Source organism: Pelodiscus sinensis, chromosome 6 (assembly GCF_049634645.1).
Source record: "Pelodiscus sinensis isolate JC-2024 chromosome 6, ASM4963464v1, whole genome shotgun sequence".
Classification (NCBI taxonomy): domain Eukaryota; kingdom Metazoa; phylum Chordata; order Testudines; family Trionychidae; genus Pelodiscus; species Pelodiscus sinensis.
This window is the reverse complement of record NC_134716.1, coordinates 117779997-117795716: the sequence shown is the minus strand read 5'-3', so window position 1 is coordinate 117795716 and position 15720 is coordinate 117779997. Positions and strand designations below refer to the sequence as shown.

The following is a 15720-nucleotide window of genomic DNA, read 5'->3' as shown; positions in this document are numbered from 1 at the left end:
AAATGACTGGTCACTGTTTACACAGCACAAGGAATCTGACTGACAAGCACATCAATTTCTGTAGCATTTACTTAGCTATGCTTTGTGACAACCACATAATGATGCCTTTTGAAAGTAGCTCAAGATTAGTGAGGGCTGCACAACCATAAGAACCACGTTTTGTTTTAAAAAACAACGAATAGTCTAGTAGCACCTTACAGACTAGCAAAACATGTAGATGGAATCATGAGCTTTCGTGGGCACAGCCCACTTCTTCAAATGACTGGAGTATTGAAAGTCCAGATCCAAGAATAAATAAGGGAAGGAGGGGGGGAGGGAAAAAAAGGAGAAAAAAGATGGCAAATAGATTGTTCAAGTAGTTACAATCTACTCCAGTCACCTGAAGAAGTGGGCTGTGCCCATGAAAACTCATGATACCATCCACATGTTTTGTTAGTCTATAAAGTGCTACTAGGCTATTTGTTGTTTAAGTTTTTCTAGTTACTGACTAACTCGGATACCCTCTGAAGCTTTTGTGCATGTTTTGTTGTTGGGTTTTTTATTTTGATTGGTGGTTCTCTGGCTGATTTTTCACAAGGACGCCCTAGGGACATTTGTTGGAAGAGCCTCATTCTGTGACTAGAGATCCTTGGTCTACAATTGGTGAGCTGCCTTTTCTATTGCAGCATACACTGTGTCTGAACAACTGCAGTCTGTATATCCACAACTACTTCCATTCAAATGTATGTGAAAAAACCTTACATGTTAATTATGCATTGTAATTTAAGTATTCAAATCTGTGTTTTACATCATCTCTATCATGACACATTTAATATTATCTTGGAAAGTTTTAACTAATGTTTTATTCCCCAGTGGAATTAATGGAGCCCTTTGTAGCCCTTTCATCAGAGAGGCCAAAGACAGAATGGATATAGAGAGTGAACTCCCTCTCAGCATGGAAGTAGTTTCCTCAAATCAGGATTGAAGCAGGTAAAGTTTTCAAATGCACCGAGGGTATGTCTACACTAGAAAGTTAGTTCGAACTAACGGACGTTAGTTCGAACTAACTTTCCTATGCGCTACACTAGCGCTCCGCTAGTTCGAATTTGAATCGAACTAGCGGAGCGCTTAGTTCGAACTAGGAAAACCTCATTTTACGAGGACTAACGCCTAGTTCGAACTAGCTAGTTCGAACTAAGGGCTGTGTAGCCCTTTAGTTCGAACTAGTGGGAGGCTAGCCCTCCCCAGGTTTCCCTGGTGGCCACTCTGGCCAACACCAGGGAAACTCTATGCCCCCCTCCCGGCCCCGGACCCCTTAAAGGGGCACGGGCTGGCTACGGTGCCCGTGCCAGGTGCAAGCCTGCCAGCACCCAGCTAGCAGACCCTGCACCTGGCACGGCACAGAGCCACCCACCCGATGCCTCCCAGCCCACCCCCTCTTGCCGGGACCAGGCTGGCGGCTCCCGGGAGCTTGCCCTGGACCGCAAGAGGCGGGCACCTTCCTGGGCTAGTGCGGACATCGTGGACCTCGTCCACGATCTCCGCACTAGGCACAGGAAAGTGGCCGTCTAGGGCAGGAGAGCTGCCAGCCTGGCCACCCAGGAGCAGGTGTGCATGAAAATCAAGGGGGTCCACTGAGACCCCCGACCCTGAGCCCTGAGCTTACAATGGCCGTCCTGGGTCAGACCAAAGGTCCATCTAGCCCAGTAGCCTCTCTGCCAACAGCGGCCAACCCTAGGGACCCTGGAGGGGATGGACCGAAGACAATGACCAAGCCATTTGTCTCGTGCCATCCCTCTCCAGCCTTCCACAAACTTTGGGCAGGGACACCACTCCTACCCTCTGGCTAATAGGACTCCATGGCCCCAACCTCCATGACTTTATCTCACTTCCCTTTAAACTCTGTTCTAGTTCTAGCCTTCACAGCCTCCTGCAGCAAGGAGTTCCACAGGTTAACTATTTGCTTTGTCAAGAACAACAACTTTCTCTTACTAGTTTCAAGCCTGCTACCCATTCCTTTCCTTTGGTGTCCTCTAGTCCTTCTTTATGGGAACTCAGGAAGAACTTTTCTGAATGCACCCTCTCCACCCAACCCCTGCTTTTAGAGACCTCTATCCTGTCCCCCCTCCGTCTCCTCTTTTCTAAGCTGAACAGTCCCAGTCTCTGTAGCCTCTCTTCATCTGGGACCTGTTCCCAACCCCTGATCATGTTAGTTGCCCTCCCCTCTCCCAGCCTTTCTCTTCCCCTCTCCCACCTCCTTTTCCCAGTCTCCCCCAGTTTTTTTCAATAAAGACAGAGTCAATGTTGGAAGAAACATTAGCTTTATTTTGTACATCAATAAGAAGGGGGGCTAGGGAAGGGCAAGTGGAAGAAGGTGAGGGAGGAATGGGGCACGAGCCCCCGATGGGGAGGACTGGGCTGGCTCTGCGGGCTTCTGGGGGTGGAAGCTCTCCTGCAGCCCCCCAATTGCCCCCTCTCCCCAGATGGCAGCCTGCGGCAAGTGCAGCCGGGCTGATGGCCTAGTGGTGTGATGTGCCCAGTGTGGGCACTCAGGGCACTCCAAGCCAGAACTTCTTTGCAAGCGGGGCACCCCTTAGAACTGTGTGTCCGGGGTGGGGGTCGGGACCCTTTAAGCGCAGCCCTCGGCTAGCTTGAGACAGTATCTCCACGCTCTAAGTCCTCCTTTTATGCCCTGCCGGCACTGCTTCCGGCCATCCTTAAGCCCTGTTCAGAGTCCACTCAATGTGGACTTACTAGTTCGAACTAGCAAAACGCTAGTTCGAACTAGTTTTTAGTTCTAGATGCGTTAGTTCGAACTAGCTTAGTTCGAATTAACTAATTCGAACTAAGTTAGTTCGAACTAGCGCTGTAGTGTAGACGTACCCTTACTTACTTAAATGCCTGTCCAGTTTTCAAAGTGATGTAGGCACCTACAAGCCTAAATCTCATTGAAACTCAATGTGACTTAGAAATCTAAGTCACTTAGGTGCTCTTGAAGATTTTATCGTGCATGTTTTCTACCTTCTGAAGGATAGACAGACAACTTCAGTCTCAGAACAGCCCCTTTTTGTGGGCATTACATCAACAATAAAAATGAACAAATCTATTAACAAAAAATGTCTACATTCTCCTTTCATCTTTATATATAATGGTGATTCTATAGTTTCATGCGCGCACACACAAACAAAAAAACCCACCAAAGCCACCATTTGCCATTTCTCCATACTTTAATAGCAGCACTTACTATGGCAAATTCTGTGCTGACTTACCATTTGGGCAATCCTGTAGACATCAGTGTGGAAATCCTGTAGAAATCAGTGTGGAATCAGTCCTGTTTTGTATTACAATGCCTTTATGAAAAATAGACCCAGAATAGGATTAATTCAATTCTAAAACTACTAATATTCCAATTGTTTAAAAAAACAACTTCAAGATAAGTAGCTATTACACATGCAAGTAATTATCTTTTGGAAGTGAATGGTTAGTATATTAATAACTTGTTTCTCCTTACGTGGTTCATTAGTAACATTCTATAAAAATGGTAATTTATTACAGCATCATTACCCTTTAAAAAGAGAGGTTTTGAACAACCCATAGTTCCTTTTCATGCGCAGTTGTTGAAGTAATCCTTCTAATAGCTAAGCTTCATGCAGCAGTACAGGTTGGACCTCTCTCGTCCAGCACCCTCAGGACCTGACCAGTCCTGAAGGCGGGACCTTGTTGGACGAGGGAGGTCGGCCCCTCTGCTAATGGACTCTGGGCTCTTCCAGGGTCATTCAGCTCACCAGGCTCCTCTGCCTCCAGACCACTGAGCTCCTGGCTCCACAGCCAGCCCTAAGGCCGCCAAACCACAGATGTTCCTGCACCAGAGAGTCTCAGACCAGGTTGTACTTCAACCTGTACAATTTTAAGGGAGGGTTCAGTCTCCAGAAGAGTGAAGTCCTCATGCCCTTGCACACTAGTGCAAAAGGAGAATTTTGGGACTGTCAGAAGCCATAAGATGGAGTCAGGAGACAGCAGGTTGCCTGAAGATATGGACCTTGCAGACCTCTTTTGAGGCAGTCATGAGGCTGACCTCCTCAATGGGCTTGCTTTCTATAAAAAGATCATCAGATGTGCCTGATCTGTGTATGGGATTTATAATCTCATTATGAGAATAGCTGGGCTAAACAGTCAACACAGTTTTGACTATTTCAGCATTTAATTTGGACCCCTTTCACAATCCAGAAATGCTGTAAAGTTTGCACAAAATAGCCATTTTCACTTTAAAAACATATCCAATTCAAAATTACATATTACTGAATCCAAAATTCATTTGTGTTCAAAGTAGATTTTGAAACTTGGAATTTGAAATATTTGTATTTTTCAGGGAAAAAAGACTACAGCCATTTTCACCCCCTAAAGTCTTAATTGCAAGCAGAAAACCCTGAAATCTAAACAGTTCTCTAACAGGTTAAATAAAATTCCAAGACATTTTCAATGGGACTACTTGCGTGTCAAGTTATTTATGAATAAATGTTTGGAGGACTGTGACACAAATAAGGATTGTAAAAGCCTGCATGAAATCTGGTTGAAATGAAGTCAGTAACAATGTTCTCACTGCTTTTATTGGGGCCCAGATTTCACCCTCTAACTTTAGGTAGGCAGGATCATGTTTTCAAAAGATCTCTACAGCCAGCAGTCGCCAGTGAGACTTTCTGCAGCCAGGTCTGCAAAAGCACTCAGCAGTCAGGGCTGAAATCTTTTGAAAACTTGGCATCTTATTTTTGGTGTCAAAATGAGAGCTGCTGTTTTTTCAGACTCTGACCCTTCCCTCCCCCAGTTTTGAAAGTCTTGCCTTTTTAAAGTTTTAGAATTTCATTTCAGAATTTTTAAACACCTCTAAATATGTCAGATTTTACCCTTCACTGTTCTCCAGAAACTCAAGTAATCTCATTGACTTGCATAGATACAAACAAGGGAAGAACAGGGCCTAGGGCACTAAATAGAGATTTCTGTCAATATGAATAAATAATTTTTATTGCAGAGACCTGCTTCAAGTTGATGAAATTCCATTGAAATTAGTGTGCCTGCTCACACCAGCACTGTGTACATTGGTCTTTTTTTTCTTAAATACTTGTTGGGCTGTAGACAATCCCAGTGTAAAACCATTGAGTTCAGTTGAGTTAGGCTTACTAATGTGAGGACTGAATTTGAAAATGAGTAGTTTTGCAAGTGAAATGGGCTTTTGGCCCTAGAAGGTAGTGGAGTGTAGAACGAATGTGGAGAGGAAAGAATGTGAATAAAGTAGTACAACAGGGCAAACAGGAAGTAATAGATTTGGGAAGGAACTGGAATATTGTTCTTGCTCGTTTTCTTTGGATTCATGATTATCTTTATACACTGACGGGGAAGGTTTGGTGTAGTGGTAACATGAATGGCAGAATACTAGTCCTAGTTATCATATTGACACCTCCCTGTGGCTTTGGGAAGAGTCACAGCATCTCTGTGTCCTTTTCCCATTGCTGTCCCCTAAGAAATCTACATTGGGGATAATACTAGCCACATCACATGTTTAGCAGGTGATACTGGACACATGGTAAACTAGTTCAGGCATGTAGAAGGCCCTGAACAGTTAACACACAATATAAATGTCAAGTATTATTTGTTAGCTCTTGTATGTCAGTTGATTTCCCTTAGTTATGTAATCAAAGAATGTGTTACCCAACAGTGCATTTAGTGGGTTGTATGTTGGGACAAATTCATGAAATACCACCAAATGTGGTACTTGTGTTTAAGGAAGAAAGTTGATGACAATGATTTGTACTTGTGTAGTGCTGTTTGCTTAGCGGTAGATCACAAATGGCTTTGCAAGAGGAGTTGCCCTTTCCCCCCATTTTACAGATGGGGGTGACAGAAAGGTTATTAGCTCAAGATCATACAGAGCCAATTGCAGAATTAGCAGTAGATGCCAGGGCTCCTGAATCACAGCCCCATGCTCAGCCTACTAGGCCATGGTTATCTCTAATGAGGACAGCTGTTTAAATCAGTAGCCACTCTTCCCTTTGGGACAGTATCATGAGCACTTGTCCTAAATTGCTCTTGGGATTTATAGCGCAGGAGATACCTGGCTAGTTCCAAGTTATACCGTGTGTCTCGCAAAAAATCAGGATACAGCCCTGTCATTTTAAATAATTGTTTTTATTCCTCACTTTTTCAGCCTTGTACTGAACTAGATTTTAAAAGATTTGTTTATCTTGAATGGCTGTTGATCCCATGAAAAATTAATACCAAGCTGCTTTTAGTTGAGTGGAAAAGAAGTCAAAACAAAGCGCTTTATGCACTCTGATCTACACTGCAGTATTTGTTAGAAAGCTTATTGATCTTTCCATTCCATTCAGCAGTCCACTCCTCCCTGCCAGCCCAGCTTCCTTTTGCTCATCACAAAGCAGTGTAGTTTATTGACAAGTTACTTGTTGAAATAATTAAACAATTAAATAAAATAAAGGCTTTGTTAACTAAAGTGATCCTTAACTATGCTGTTTTCTCCCCAGTAGCTTTGAAGTCTTTCCTAACTGATTAGTTTAATTTGCTAGTACAGAATAGTGTCATTTCCCCTTCCCTTTCCAGCTGTGTAATGGTCCAAAGGTTGGTGCAGGGACATTGCATTGATTAACAAACAGGCTGCTTCTTCCCTCAGAGTTAAGTACTAAAGGTACGTTGAGAAGTACTTTCTCTTCCATAAGTGTGTTCACAAAGATGGGATGACGTACAGCTAGACCATAGAGCTACCTTCTGCTAATAAGGTCCTTACGTTGAGTAGATTGCAGGGTCCTATGCCACTTTCTGTTGTGAGAAAGAGATGGAAGCAAATATAAGTAAAACCAGGCATAAAAGACCCCAAATAAGTATCAAAACAGGTGCTGCCTCTCCCCAGAAACACCTCATGCCAGCTCTGTGTGGTCAGGACTTCACAGCTCCTATTTATTTCTCAGGCCGCGAGGAGAGGTGTTGTAGTGTACGTGAATGTATTTTCCAGCTCTTTAAGCTCTGAATTGGCTGTATGGGTTTTTTTAAATACTGTGTCTGTTCCATCTTTGCCTGCAGTCACATCTAAAACATTTATGAATAGGACCTTTCTGAGGTGCAGAGTACTACTATTCCCATTGACTTCAGTGGAGGCACTGGGTACTAGCCATTTTTCAACATCTTATTAAAACTTAAGTACTTAAACATTTGCACAGGAGCTTGATTTAGGCACCCATTTAAAATTGTATCATTGGAAAATGCTGTTTATCTACTATATATTTGAGAGAGTCTGTCTGTTTAAGGACTCCACCTAAGTCTGGGTGGGCAAGAGGTGGCTAGCGGGCCAGATGTGGCCTACGCCCACTAACTCACTGGATCGGGCCCACAGCAACCTTGCCACCAGTCTTATTATAGAGCAACTGGAGCCACTTTAAACAGCAAGCTGTTACTTGCTATGCAGTGTGGGATAGGGAGGTTAAATATTGGTTAATTGAATAGTTGAGTAATCTCATGAGTTCTTAGCAGCTAGTCAGCTATTCTATAGGCCCTGGGGGTAGGGCTGGCAGCCACTGTATCAGAGGCAGCAGCGTGGGTGCCAGGCAGGAACTCCTGGACCCAGCACGAGTTGGAACAGAGCTGAGCTGCCTGCCTCCTAATATACTTTAAATGCAGAGCTGCAGCAGCGGTAGGTCCCAGACCCAGTGTGAGCCAGGACTGAGCCAAGCTGCTGGCCAGACTGGTAAAAAATGTACTGGCAAGGGAGGAGAAAGGGAAATGCATGTAGTCTACAGCATTAACCTATACATTTTCACTTATGAATTAATCAGTTAATCTACTACAAACAGAGTTAATTGGCAACAATGGATGATGATGATGAGTTACTATTTTATAAAATAGGTTGTAAGGATCACCAGGAGCTCTGAAAATATGAAATGGCTTCCTGCTACGAGCAGCTTAGTTTTTCAGAAGTGCACCCATCTGTGCAAACACATAATCTTGCTGAGAACTTCATCCCTGTTTTCCTTCTCCCTAGGGAATTAGATTATGCCATGTTGCGACGGCTGGAGAAGAGGATTTTGGTTGACCTCCCAAGTAAAGAGGCCCGACAGGCTATGATTCAGCACTGGCTGCCCCCTGTGAGTAACAGTGGAGGAGTGGAGCTAAGAACCGATCTGGAGTACAGCTTGCTGGGTCAGGTGAGAACAAAGCAGCTGTAATTCACCCCTGGGTACTCAGCCTGCAGTCTTTCAGCAAGGGAATTGTGGCAATGTGGTAAGCCTGATTCTACTCTCATTGAAACTGATGTAAATGAAGAGTTACTTAATTGAAGTCAGGGGAATTACACAAGTGTGAACTAGTGTTAAGCAGAGAATCAGGGTTAGTATCTTTAAACTCTAAATGTTGTAAGTAGCTTCTGTAAACCCTGTAGCTGGGAGGAAGGGGATGAAAGCTCAAATTATGAAGCTGAAAGCTTGAATGTGGGTAAGAGGGGACTCTTCCTACAAGGGAACATCAATGAGAGCTGAAGTGTTGAACTTGTCTTACTTGGTGAAATCACCAGTTTTGTATGACTCAACTTGTAAGTCAGAGATGTATTTTGATGCAATGATTGCATCGACTTTTGGTTATTTCAGACAGACACAGAAAAAAATTACCATAACTATACACTTCCAGTTTTCCTAACACTACAGTGGGGTCTTTCTGTATTGGAGGTAAGCCTGGAACAGCACTCCACTGAGTAGGAAGCATTTGTTGTGGATCTAGTGCAGTATGAAAGAGCATCAATAGAGAGAAGAGTCATTAGGGCATCAGCTTCCAAGAACTCAGTTATTTTCCTGAGAGCCTGAATTCAGGCCATTATCAGCTCCTACACTCTGCTGAGAATAGTTTATAAAGACACACAACATCAAAACCATTTTGTCTATGAAACCGAATAAAGCAGTCTTAATATTTAACAAATACAGTGCACTCAAACTGCAAACATAAGGTTGTAGTATCAGCTGTGGATTCTCATGAGTCCACACACAAACCAGCACCAAAATACTGAAACTGCTTCTTGTTTTCGTGTGTGCACTTTTTATTTTAGATTGAGTGATTTAGCTAAATGGCAACAGAATGCTCTTAACTCAAAATAAGAGTATTCATTTACAAAAGATGGGAGCAAAACAGTTATTTGGGTGCACATTTTTTGTAGACCAGCCCTGATGTTGAAAATTTGCCCTAGCACAGTGGTGCCTGGAGACCCATTGCACTAGGCAAGAGACAGAGACATAAAGCCTATGAAAAGACACCCATTGAGTTCAGTGGGCTCTGGAAGAAGTCCATGGCTACGTCTACACTGAGGTGTTCTCACACAAAAACTCCTTTGCAGAAGAGTTCTTCTGCAAAAACTCTTCCAGAAGAGAGCGTCTGCACTGGCACGTGCTTTTGCGCAAGAGATGTGCTTTTGCAAAAGAGCATCCATGCCAGTGTAGACGCTCTCTTGTGCAAGAAAGCTGTGATGGCCATTTTAACCATAGGGCTTTCTTGCACAAGAAATTCATGTTGCTTGTCTACACTGGCCTCTTGCGCAAGAACAGTTGTGCAAAAGGGCTTATTCCTGAGCAGGAGCATCAGAGTTCTGGCGCAAGAAGCCCTGATTTCATACATTAGAACGTCAGTTTACTTGCGCAAGAACACGCGGCCAGTGTAGACAGGCAGCAAGTTTTTGCGCAAGAGCGGCCGCTTTTGTGCAACATCGTGCCAGTGTAGACACAGCCCATGAGTTTACAATCAAAACAGGCAAGATGAGGTGGGAAACAGAGTGAGATGAAGATTTTATTTGATCGACAGAAGACTGTCCTTAAGAAACCAAATGCCTGATTTGCACCTGCATATAGCAACTCTGCAATCAAAGCAAGTTTTAAGTAACACAAGCATTTATATATCATGTGCAATGATTGGTAACCCTGTGAATTGTGATTTTTGTATTAGGAGACAGAAGGGTACTCTGGTTCGGACATTAAACTGGTTTGCAAGGAGGCAGCTATGCGGCCAGTGAGGAAAATCTTCAATGCTCTTGAAAATCATCAGCCAGGTACAATAGCCTTGTCAGAGAATCCCATCTAAGAAATGCTGATCTGTTAGATGTTATAGTTTCACATGCCAGCAGGTGGTGCTCTTATTCGCTTAGAAAAGTTTTAACCTGCATTTGTAAAAATCTAATTAAAGCCAACATTTCCAAAAATCAGATCATCTCTTGAGGCTATCAGTCTCTGTGCAGTGAACACGGTAAAAATCATTTCCTCTCCTGCTATGTCCAGCTTTCTGTTTAGCATATTAACCAAGTATTTTGCATTATGCACTGGCTTAAAAAGTGCATCTCTTAGTACTGATCTCATTCGCTTTCAGCATTTGGTCAATTTTCTCTCTCCAGGTAGCAGTAATTTACCCGAACTCCGACTGGAAACTGTCACAACAGCAGATTTCCTGGATGTGATTGCTCACACCAAGCCTTCAGCAAAGAATTTAAGTCAGAAGTATATAGCCTGGCAGAGAGATTTTGAATCTGTCTGAAATAGTTTGACTTTAAAATCAAAGACACCCACTATCCAAATGACATCTGTAACTGTGGTTCTGCTACAGCTAGGACTGAACTATGATGGAAAAACAATTACTTGTTTGTTTCAGAAAATTGAAAGAGAGAATCTGTATATTCAATCTGCAAGGTACATTTTTCAATTTACCATGTTCAATGACAATTAGAATTTGTTCTTCATGGAAAATGTATGTCTACTGTGAATATGCAATGAAGATACTAGCACTAACTTTATACATAAAGCCTTATAAATTGACTAATATTGCATCATCTTTATTCACTGCAAGTGATTTTTACTACTTAGGGGGAGAGGAGCAAAAGTAGAAAGCTTGTGTCAGAAATAGCAAGATTTATGGGTTTACTGTACTGAAACTATATCATCACAACCAATCGGGCATTTACTAGCCAATGAAGTGTAAGTGACTTTTTAAAAATTCCCATCTTGGATTAAATTCACCATCTTCTTATTACCATGTAGTCATGGTCAGGTTAAGCGGTTTTGGTCTGGGATAGAATTTGTTCATGTATTGATGTGTGTGTTCCACCCCATTTGTTTTTTGGTTCATTTTTACCCAACTACAACCAATGTAAGTTTGCTTTTACTAGAGTAGTGTAGTGCGTATCAGTACATTTTTGCTGAAGAATCTGGGCTAATTTAAATTACTTACTTAGTACATGGAGCCCAGCTCCGGTAGATATTCTGTTCTAATGGTCTTTCCTCCTTCTTTTTTTGTTTGTTTGTTTGTTCATTAACTGGTATCTTTAGAAGTCAGGATTTTTCCAAAACTGAAGAGGCATATGCTGAAGAGGAACTGTAAGTGGATGACAGTTGAGATGATTCATAGGGCTAAGAATATCTGTGACGCTAACAACACTTTTTTAAAGAGGGGGAATGAGTTATATGGTCTGTTGCTAGTTATTTATTAGAATTCAGTGCGCAAAACCTATCCACATGTCAAGCAGTGATAATGGCCAAGATCTACTTGAGCACTGTGGAAGCCTACACCAAGCTGAAACCATTCTTACGTGTGATACATAAAAAGCCACAATGAGACAGGGCCTCTCCCAACCCATAGAGTTCCCTTCCATACGTACCCTAATCAGCTCTCAATCACAAGGTCCCCATCCCTGTGCACGCTATTCTTGCCTAGGGCCATGTCTACACTATAACATTATTTAGAAATAACTCCTGAAAAAATAATCGAAATAGCATGTCCACACTACAGGGAAGCCTAGTCTGAGGCAGCCTACCTTAATGTGAACGTGCTACCTCAACTTAAAGCCCCAGGAAGCACTTGGGCGTAATTACGTTGAATGACCCCGGGGAATAGTTGTTTCAAAATAGCAGCTGTGGAGCATCCACACTACTGTTATTTTGAAATAGGCATTATTCCTTGTGGAAAACAGGAATTATTTCAAAATAATGAGGTGGTTGTTTTGAAATAATAGGCTTGATAGTGTGGATGCTCCATTTGTTATTTCCAAATAAGGGGAGTTATTTTGAAAAAAAACTCCCTAGTGTAGACCAGGGCTAGCAGAGCTCATGGCTAAATGGCCACAAAATAATGGTGATCTTGTAGCTTTCATTTGGGGATGGCAGCTCAGGGCCTAATGGAGCAACTATCCACAGTCCAAGTAAAGTCACAAGAGAAAGGGATGTCACTACAGGAAGAGGTGGATGAGAGTAAAGATGAAAAGATTATGTGATTGCCAGATCTGCTACTTCACGTCTTTAGAGGTGGAGCTAATGACCATACAGTAGAGTCCCTATCATCCGACCTAAACGGGACTGACACATGGTCAGATTACCGAATATGTCGGATGATACGGACTCTACTGTAGAGAGCAATGGAACAGCTGATGCCGCTCCTGCGGAGGATGAAGCATCCCCGGCAGAGTAGCATCAACTTTTCCCTTGCTCTCTAGAAGCTGCTGCCACTCCTGCCGGGGCTGCTTTGTCCCCGGCAGGAGTGGCAGCAGCTGCTCCTAGAGAGCAACGTGGCAACAAGTGGGGCCGTTCTCCTGACCCGCGCTGTATCCGACCGTGCAGCTCCCGGGGACAAAATCCTCGGGAGCTGCAGGGTCAGATAAAGCAGAGTGTCGACTTACCGGGTGTCGGTTAATCCAGACTCTACTGTACTTTTAAAATAGAACCTGTCCAGGATCATAGGTTACTAGCCTCCTTTGAAGAAGCAAGTTTTACACAGATGTAACGAGTGGAGGTTTGGCATACAGGTCTCTGGTCCTAGGGGACTGCATGAACTCAGGTACACAGCAGGGGGGAGAATCGACACAAAGTACAGTCAAGGGGGAAAGGTCTTGGACTAAGCAAAGAGGCCAGTGAAGAGGAAAAAGAAGTAAGTGGCTTTTAGTAGACAAGGTGAAGAATAGGAGGAGCTTGGTGGTGGGGAATTGCAGTGTCGTTCACGAACACAGCCCTGAAATACTTTTTGGAGTAGCTAACTGCAATTGCACAGCCACCTGTGGGAACTAAACAGGCCTTTGGATTGGAGTAGGGTATGAATCCAAGGTTTGAATATGGAGATCTTTCCTCTCCTTCTAAAAATGGAAAAGTAAGTAACAGAGTTAAATCACTGCCATGTGCTCTTTGAGTGACTGCATTCCCTTTTAGGAACCATATTTTTCTGAAGAAAGATCTCAATCCTCTGTAACTCTCTTCTAATCCTCTCTGCCTTACTAACAGTAGATGCCACTTCCTTGTTATCTTTTCCAGATGTCCCCTTATGTGGTCTCAGGTGAGCTGCTCTTGTGTATAAATGTCACATGATTGGCTACAACATACCCACACTTCCCTCTCAGGCTACAACTAGACTGCAAGCTTCTTTCGGAATAAGCTTTTTTTGAAAGAGAGCATCTATACAGCAAAAGCGCAACAAAAAAGCGATGTGCTTTTTCGAAAGATAGCGTCCAATGTGGACACTATTTCGCATTTCAGTTGTGATTACTGTGGATGGAGTGGCCACTAGGGCACCTGTGCTTTTTCCTGGAGGCTGCCTCTTTCAAGAAAACACTCTTCCGCATCCACACACTCCTTTTTCTGAAAAAGCTCTCTCAGAAAAAGGCTTCTTCCTTGTAGAAAGAGGTTTACTGCTGTCAGAAAACCTCCCCTCATTCTTTCGACTTTCTATTGAAATAACGCAATAGCAGTGTGGACGTAAGTGTAGCTTTTTCGGAAAAACTCTTCAGTGTAGACATACCCTCAGATGGACAACCCATTCTTTGTCAGTTACATTTTCTGTTGGCTTATATGTCACAGATGCTACACAGGGGCTACGTCTACACTGGCATGAATTTCCGGAAATGCTTAAAACGGAATATATTCCGTTTTCAGCTTTTCCGGAAAAGGAGCGTCTACATTGGCCACGGAGTTTCCGCGATAACGATGCGCTTTTCCGGAAAAGCGCGTCTACATTGGCGGCGCGCTTTTCCGGAAAAGCAAAAAGCCCGGAACCATTTTGAAAAGGGCAAAGGCCACCAGACCTTTCCGGGGGCGGAGCCGGAGCTCCGTCCAGACGCGTGGTTAAAGGGGTCTCGCCGGGCAGCCGTTTGTCTCGTGCTCCCGTGCCTTGTGACCTCTGCCAGAGACTGGCACCCTTCACAGGGTCGGTGGTTGCCCTGTGAGTTTTGGGGACACCACCCTTTGGCCCCCCAGCAGCTTTTCCTGGCATTTTATTTTTTCTGCTCTGCACTGTCTGCTATGGAGCCGTGGGTGGCCATGTACCTGCTCGGGCCCCTGTTAGACCTGTACAGATGCCTGGAGCTCGTGCTGCAGGCTGGTGCCCTGGTGTTCATGTACCAGGAGGCAGAGATTGCCTTGGACTCCCTCACCAGGGAGGTCCTGGCAACCACGTGGCATCAGCACCCGACGATAGACCGGCCCATTTGGACTTTGGAAACGAGCACCGACTGGTGGGACCGTGTGGTCCTCGGACGATGGGACGACTACCAGTGGATCCGGAATTTCCGAATGAGAAAGCGGACCTTCTTGATGCTGTGCACCTGGCTGACCCCCGCGCTGCAGAGAACCGCCACCCGGCTGCGGGCACCCATCCCCGTCAACAAGAGGGTTGCCATCGCGCTGTGGAAGCTGGCCACACCGGACAGCTACCGCTCGGTGGCACACCAGTTCGGGGTGGGAAGATCCACCGTTGGCGTTATCGTCATCCAGGTAAGTCCCAGGGGGAGTGAGATGGGGGGAGAGTGCTCCACTCCAGGCCCAGGGACACCCAAGACTCCAGGCTGGGTCGCTCAGGGGTTTCGACCGTCCCTCCCTTGCACCGGCCCACTGGTGGGGGGGGGCGTGGGGCGAGGGGGGCCCTGGGTGTGTGTGTGTGTGTGTGTGTGTGTGTGTGTGTGTGGACAGAGGGAATCAAGGGGGGGACCCAAAGGAGCGCACACTCACCCCTTGCTGTATGTAATGTGTTCCCTTGTGTTTCTCTGCACCCTTCTGCAGGTCGTCCACGCCATCAACGACGTCCTGCTGCCAAGAATCATCCGCCTGCGCGACGTCGATGAGACCATGGCCGGCTTCGCTGCCCTCAGGTTCCCCAACTGCGGGGGAGCCCTGGACGCCACCCACATCGCCATCCGGGCCCCGGAGCATCGAGCAGCCCACTTTATGAACAGAAAGGGATACTGCTCCATCGTCCTGCAAGCCCTCGTGGATCACCGGGGTCGCTTCCTGGACATCTACGGCGGCTGGTCCGGCCGGGCACACGATGCCCGCATCCTCCGGAACTCAGGACTATTTCAGAGGTTGGAGGCGGGCACCTACTTCCCCCGGCGGGACTTGACTGTCGGGAATGTGCCGATGCCCATCTGCATCGTCGGGGATGCGGCCTACCCCCTGATGCCCTGGCTCATGCGGCCCTACACGGGGCAGCCGGACCAGAACCGGGCCCAGTTCAACGACCGCCTCAACCGGGCCCGAAACCCAGTGGAGCTGGCGTTTGGACGGTTAAAAGCCCGCTTCCGTTGTTTGCTCACCCGTCTCGACATGGGTGAGCAGAATGCAATGGAAGTGCTGGCCGCGTGCTGCGTGCTCCACAATATTGTGGAGTGCAGTGGGGAGGCCTTCCTCCCTGCATGGGTGGCAGCTGAGGCACAGACCTTGGACCAGCCCGACACAGCTGCCA

The 15720-nt window shown here is 45.3% G+C and overlaps 1 protein-coding gene across 6 annotated transcripts in view; it reads left to right on the top strand.

The window, feature by feature from the left end:
- The window catches only part of KATNAL2 (katanin catalytic subunit A1 like 2), a 54066-nt gene extending 43498 nt beyond the window's left edge, over nucleotides 1-10568 (top strand). For 5 of the 6 annotated variants that reach the window (XM_006136758.4, XM_006136759.4, XM_014580419.3 and 2 more), the window contains 3 exons: nucleotides 8021-8183; nucleotides 9961-10063; nucleotides 10403-10568. In XM_006136758.4, coding sequence (XP_006136820.2) covers nucleotides 8021-8183; nucleotides 9961-10063; nucleotides 10403-10542 — 406 coding nt within the window. In that variant the 3' untranslated portion in view covers nucleotides 10543-10568. Of the gene's footprint in view, nucleotides 1-8020; nucleotides 8260-9960; nucleotides 10064-10402 lie in introns of those variants that run through there. The other variant, XR_003086881.2, reaches the window with a different exon arrangement.
- Nucleotides 10569-15720: the final 5152 nt, after the last annotated feature.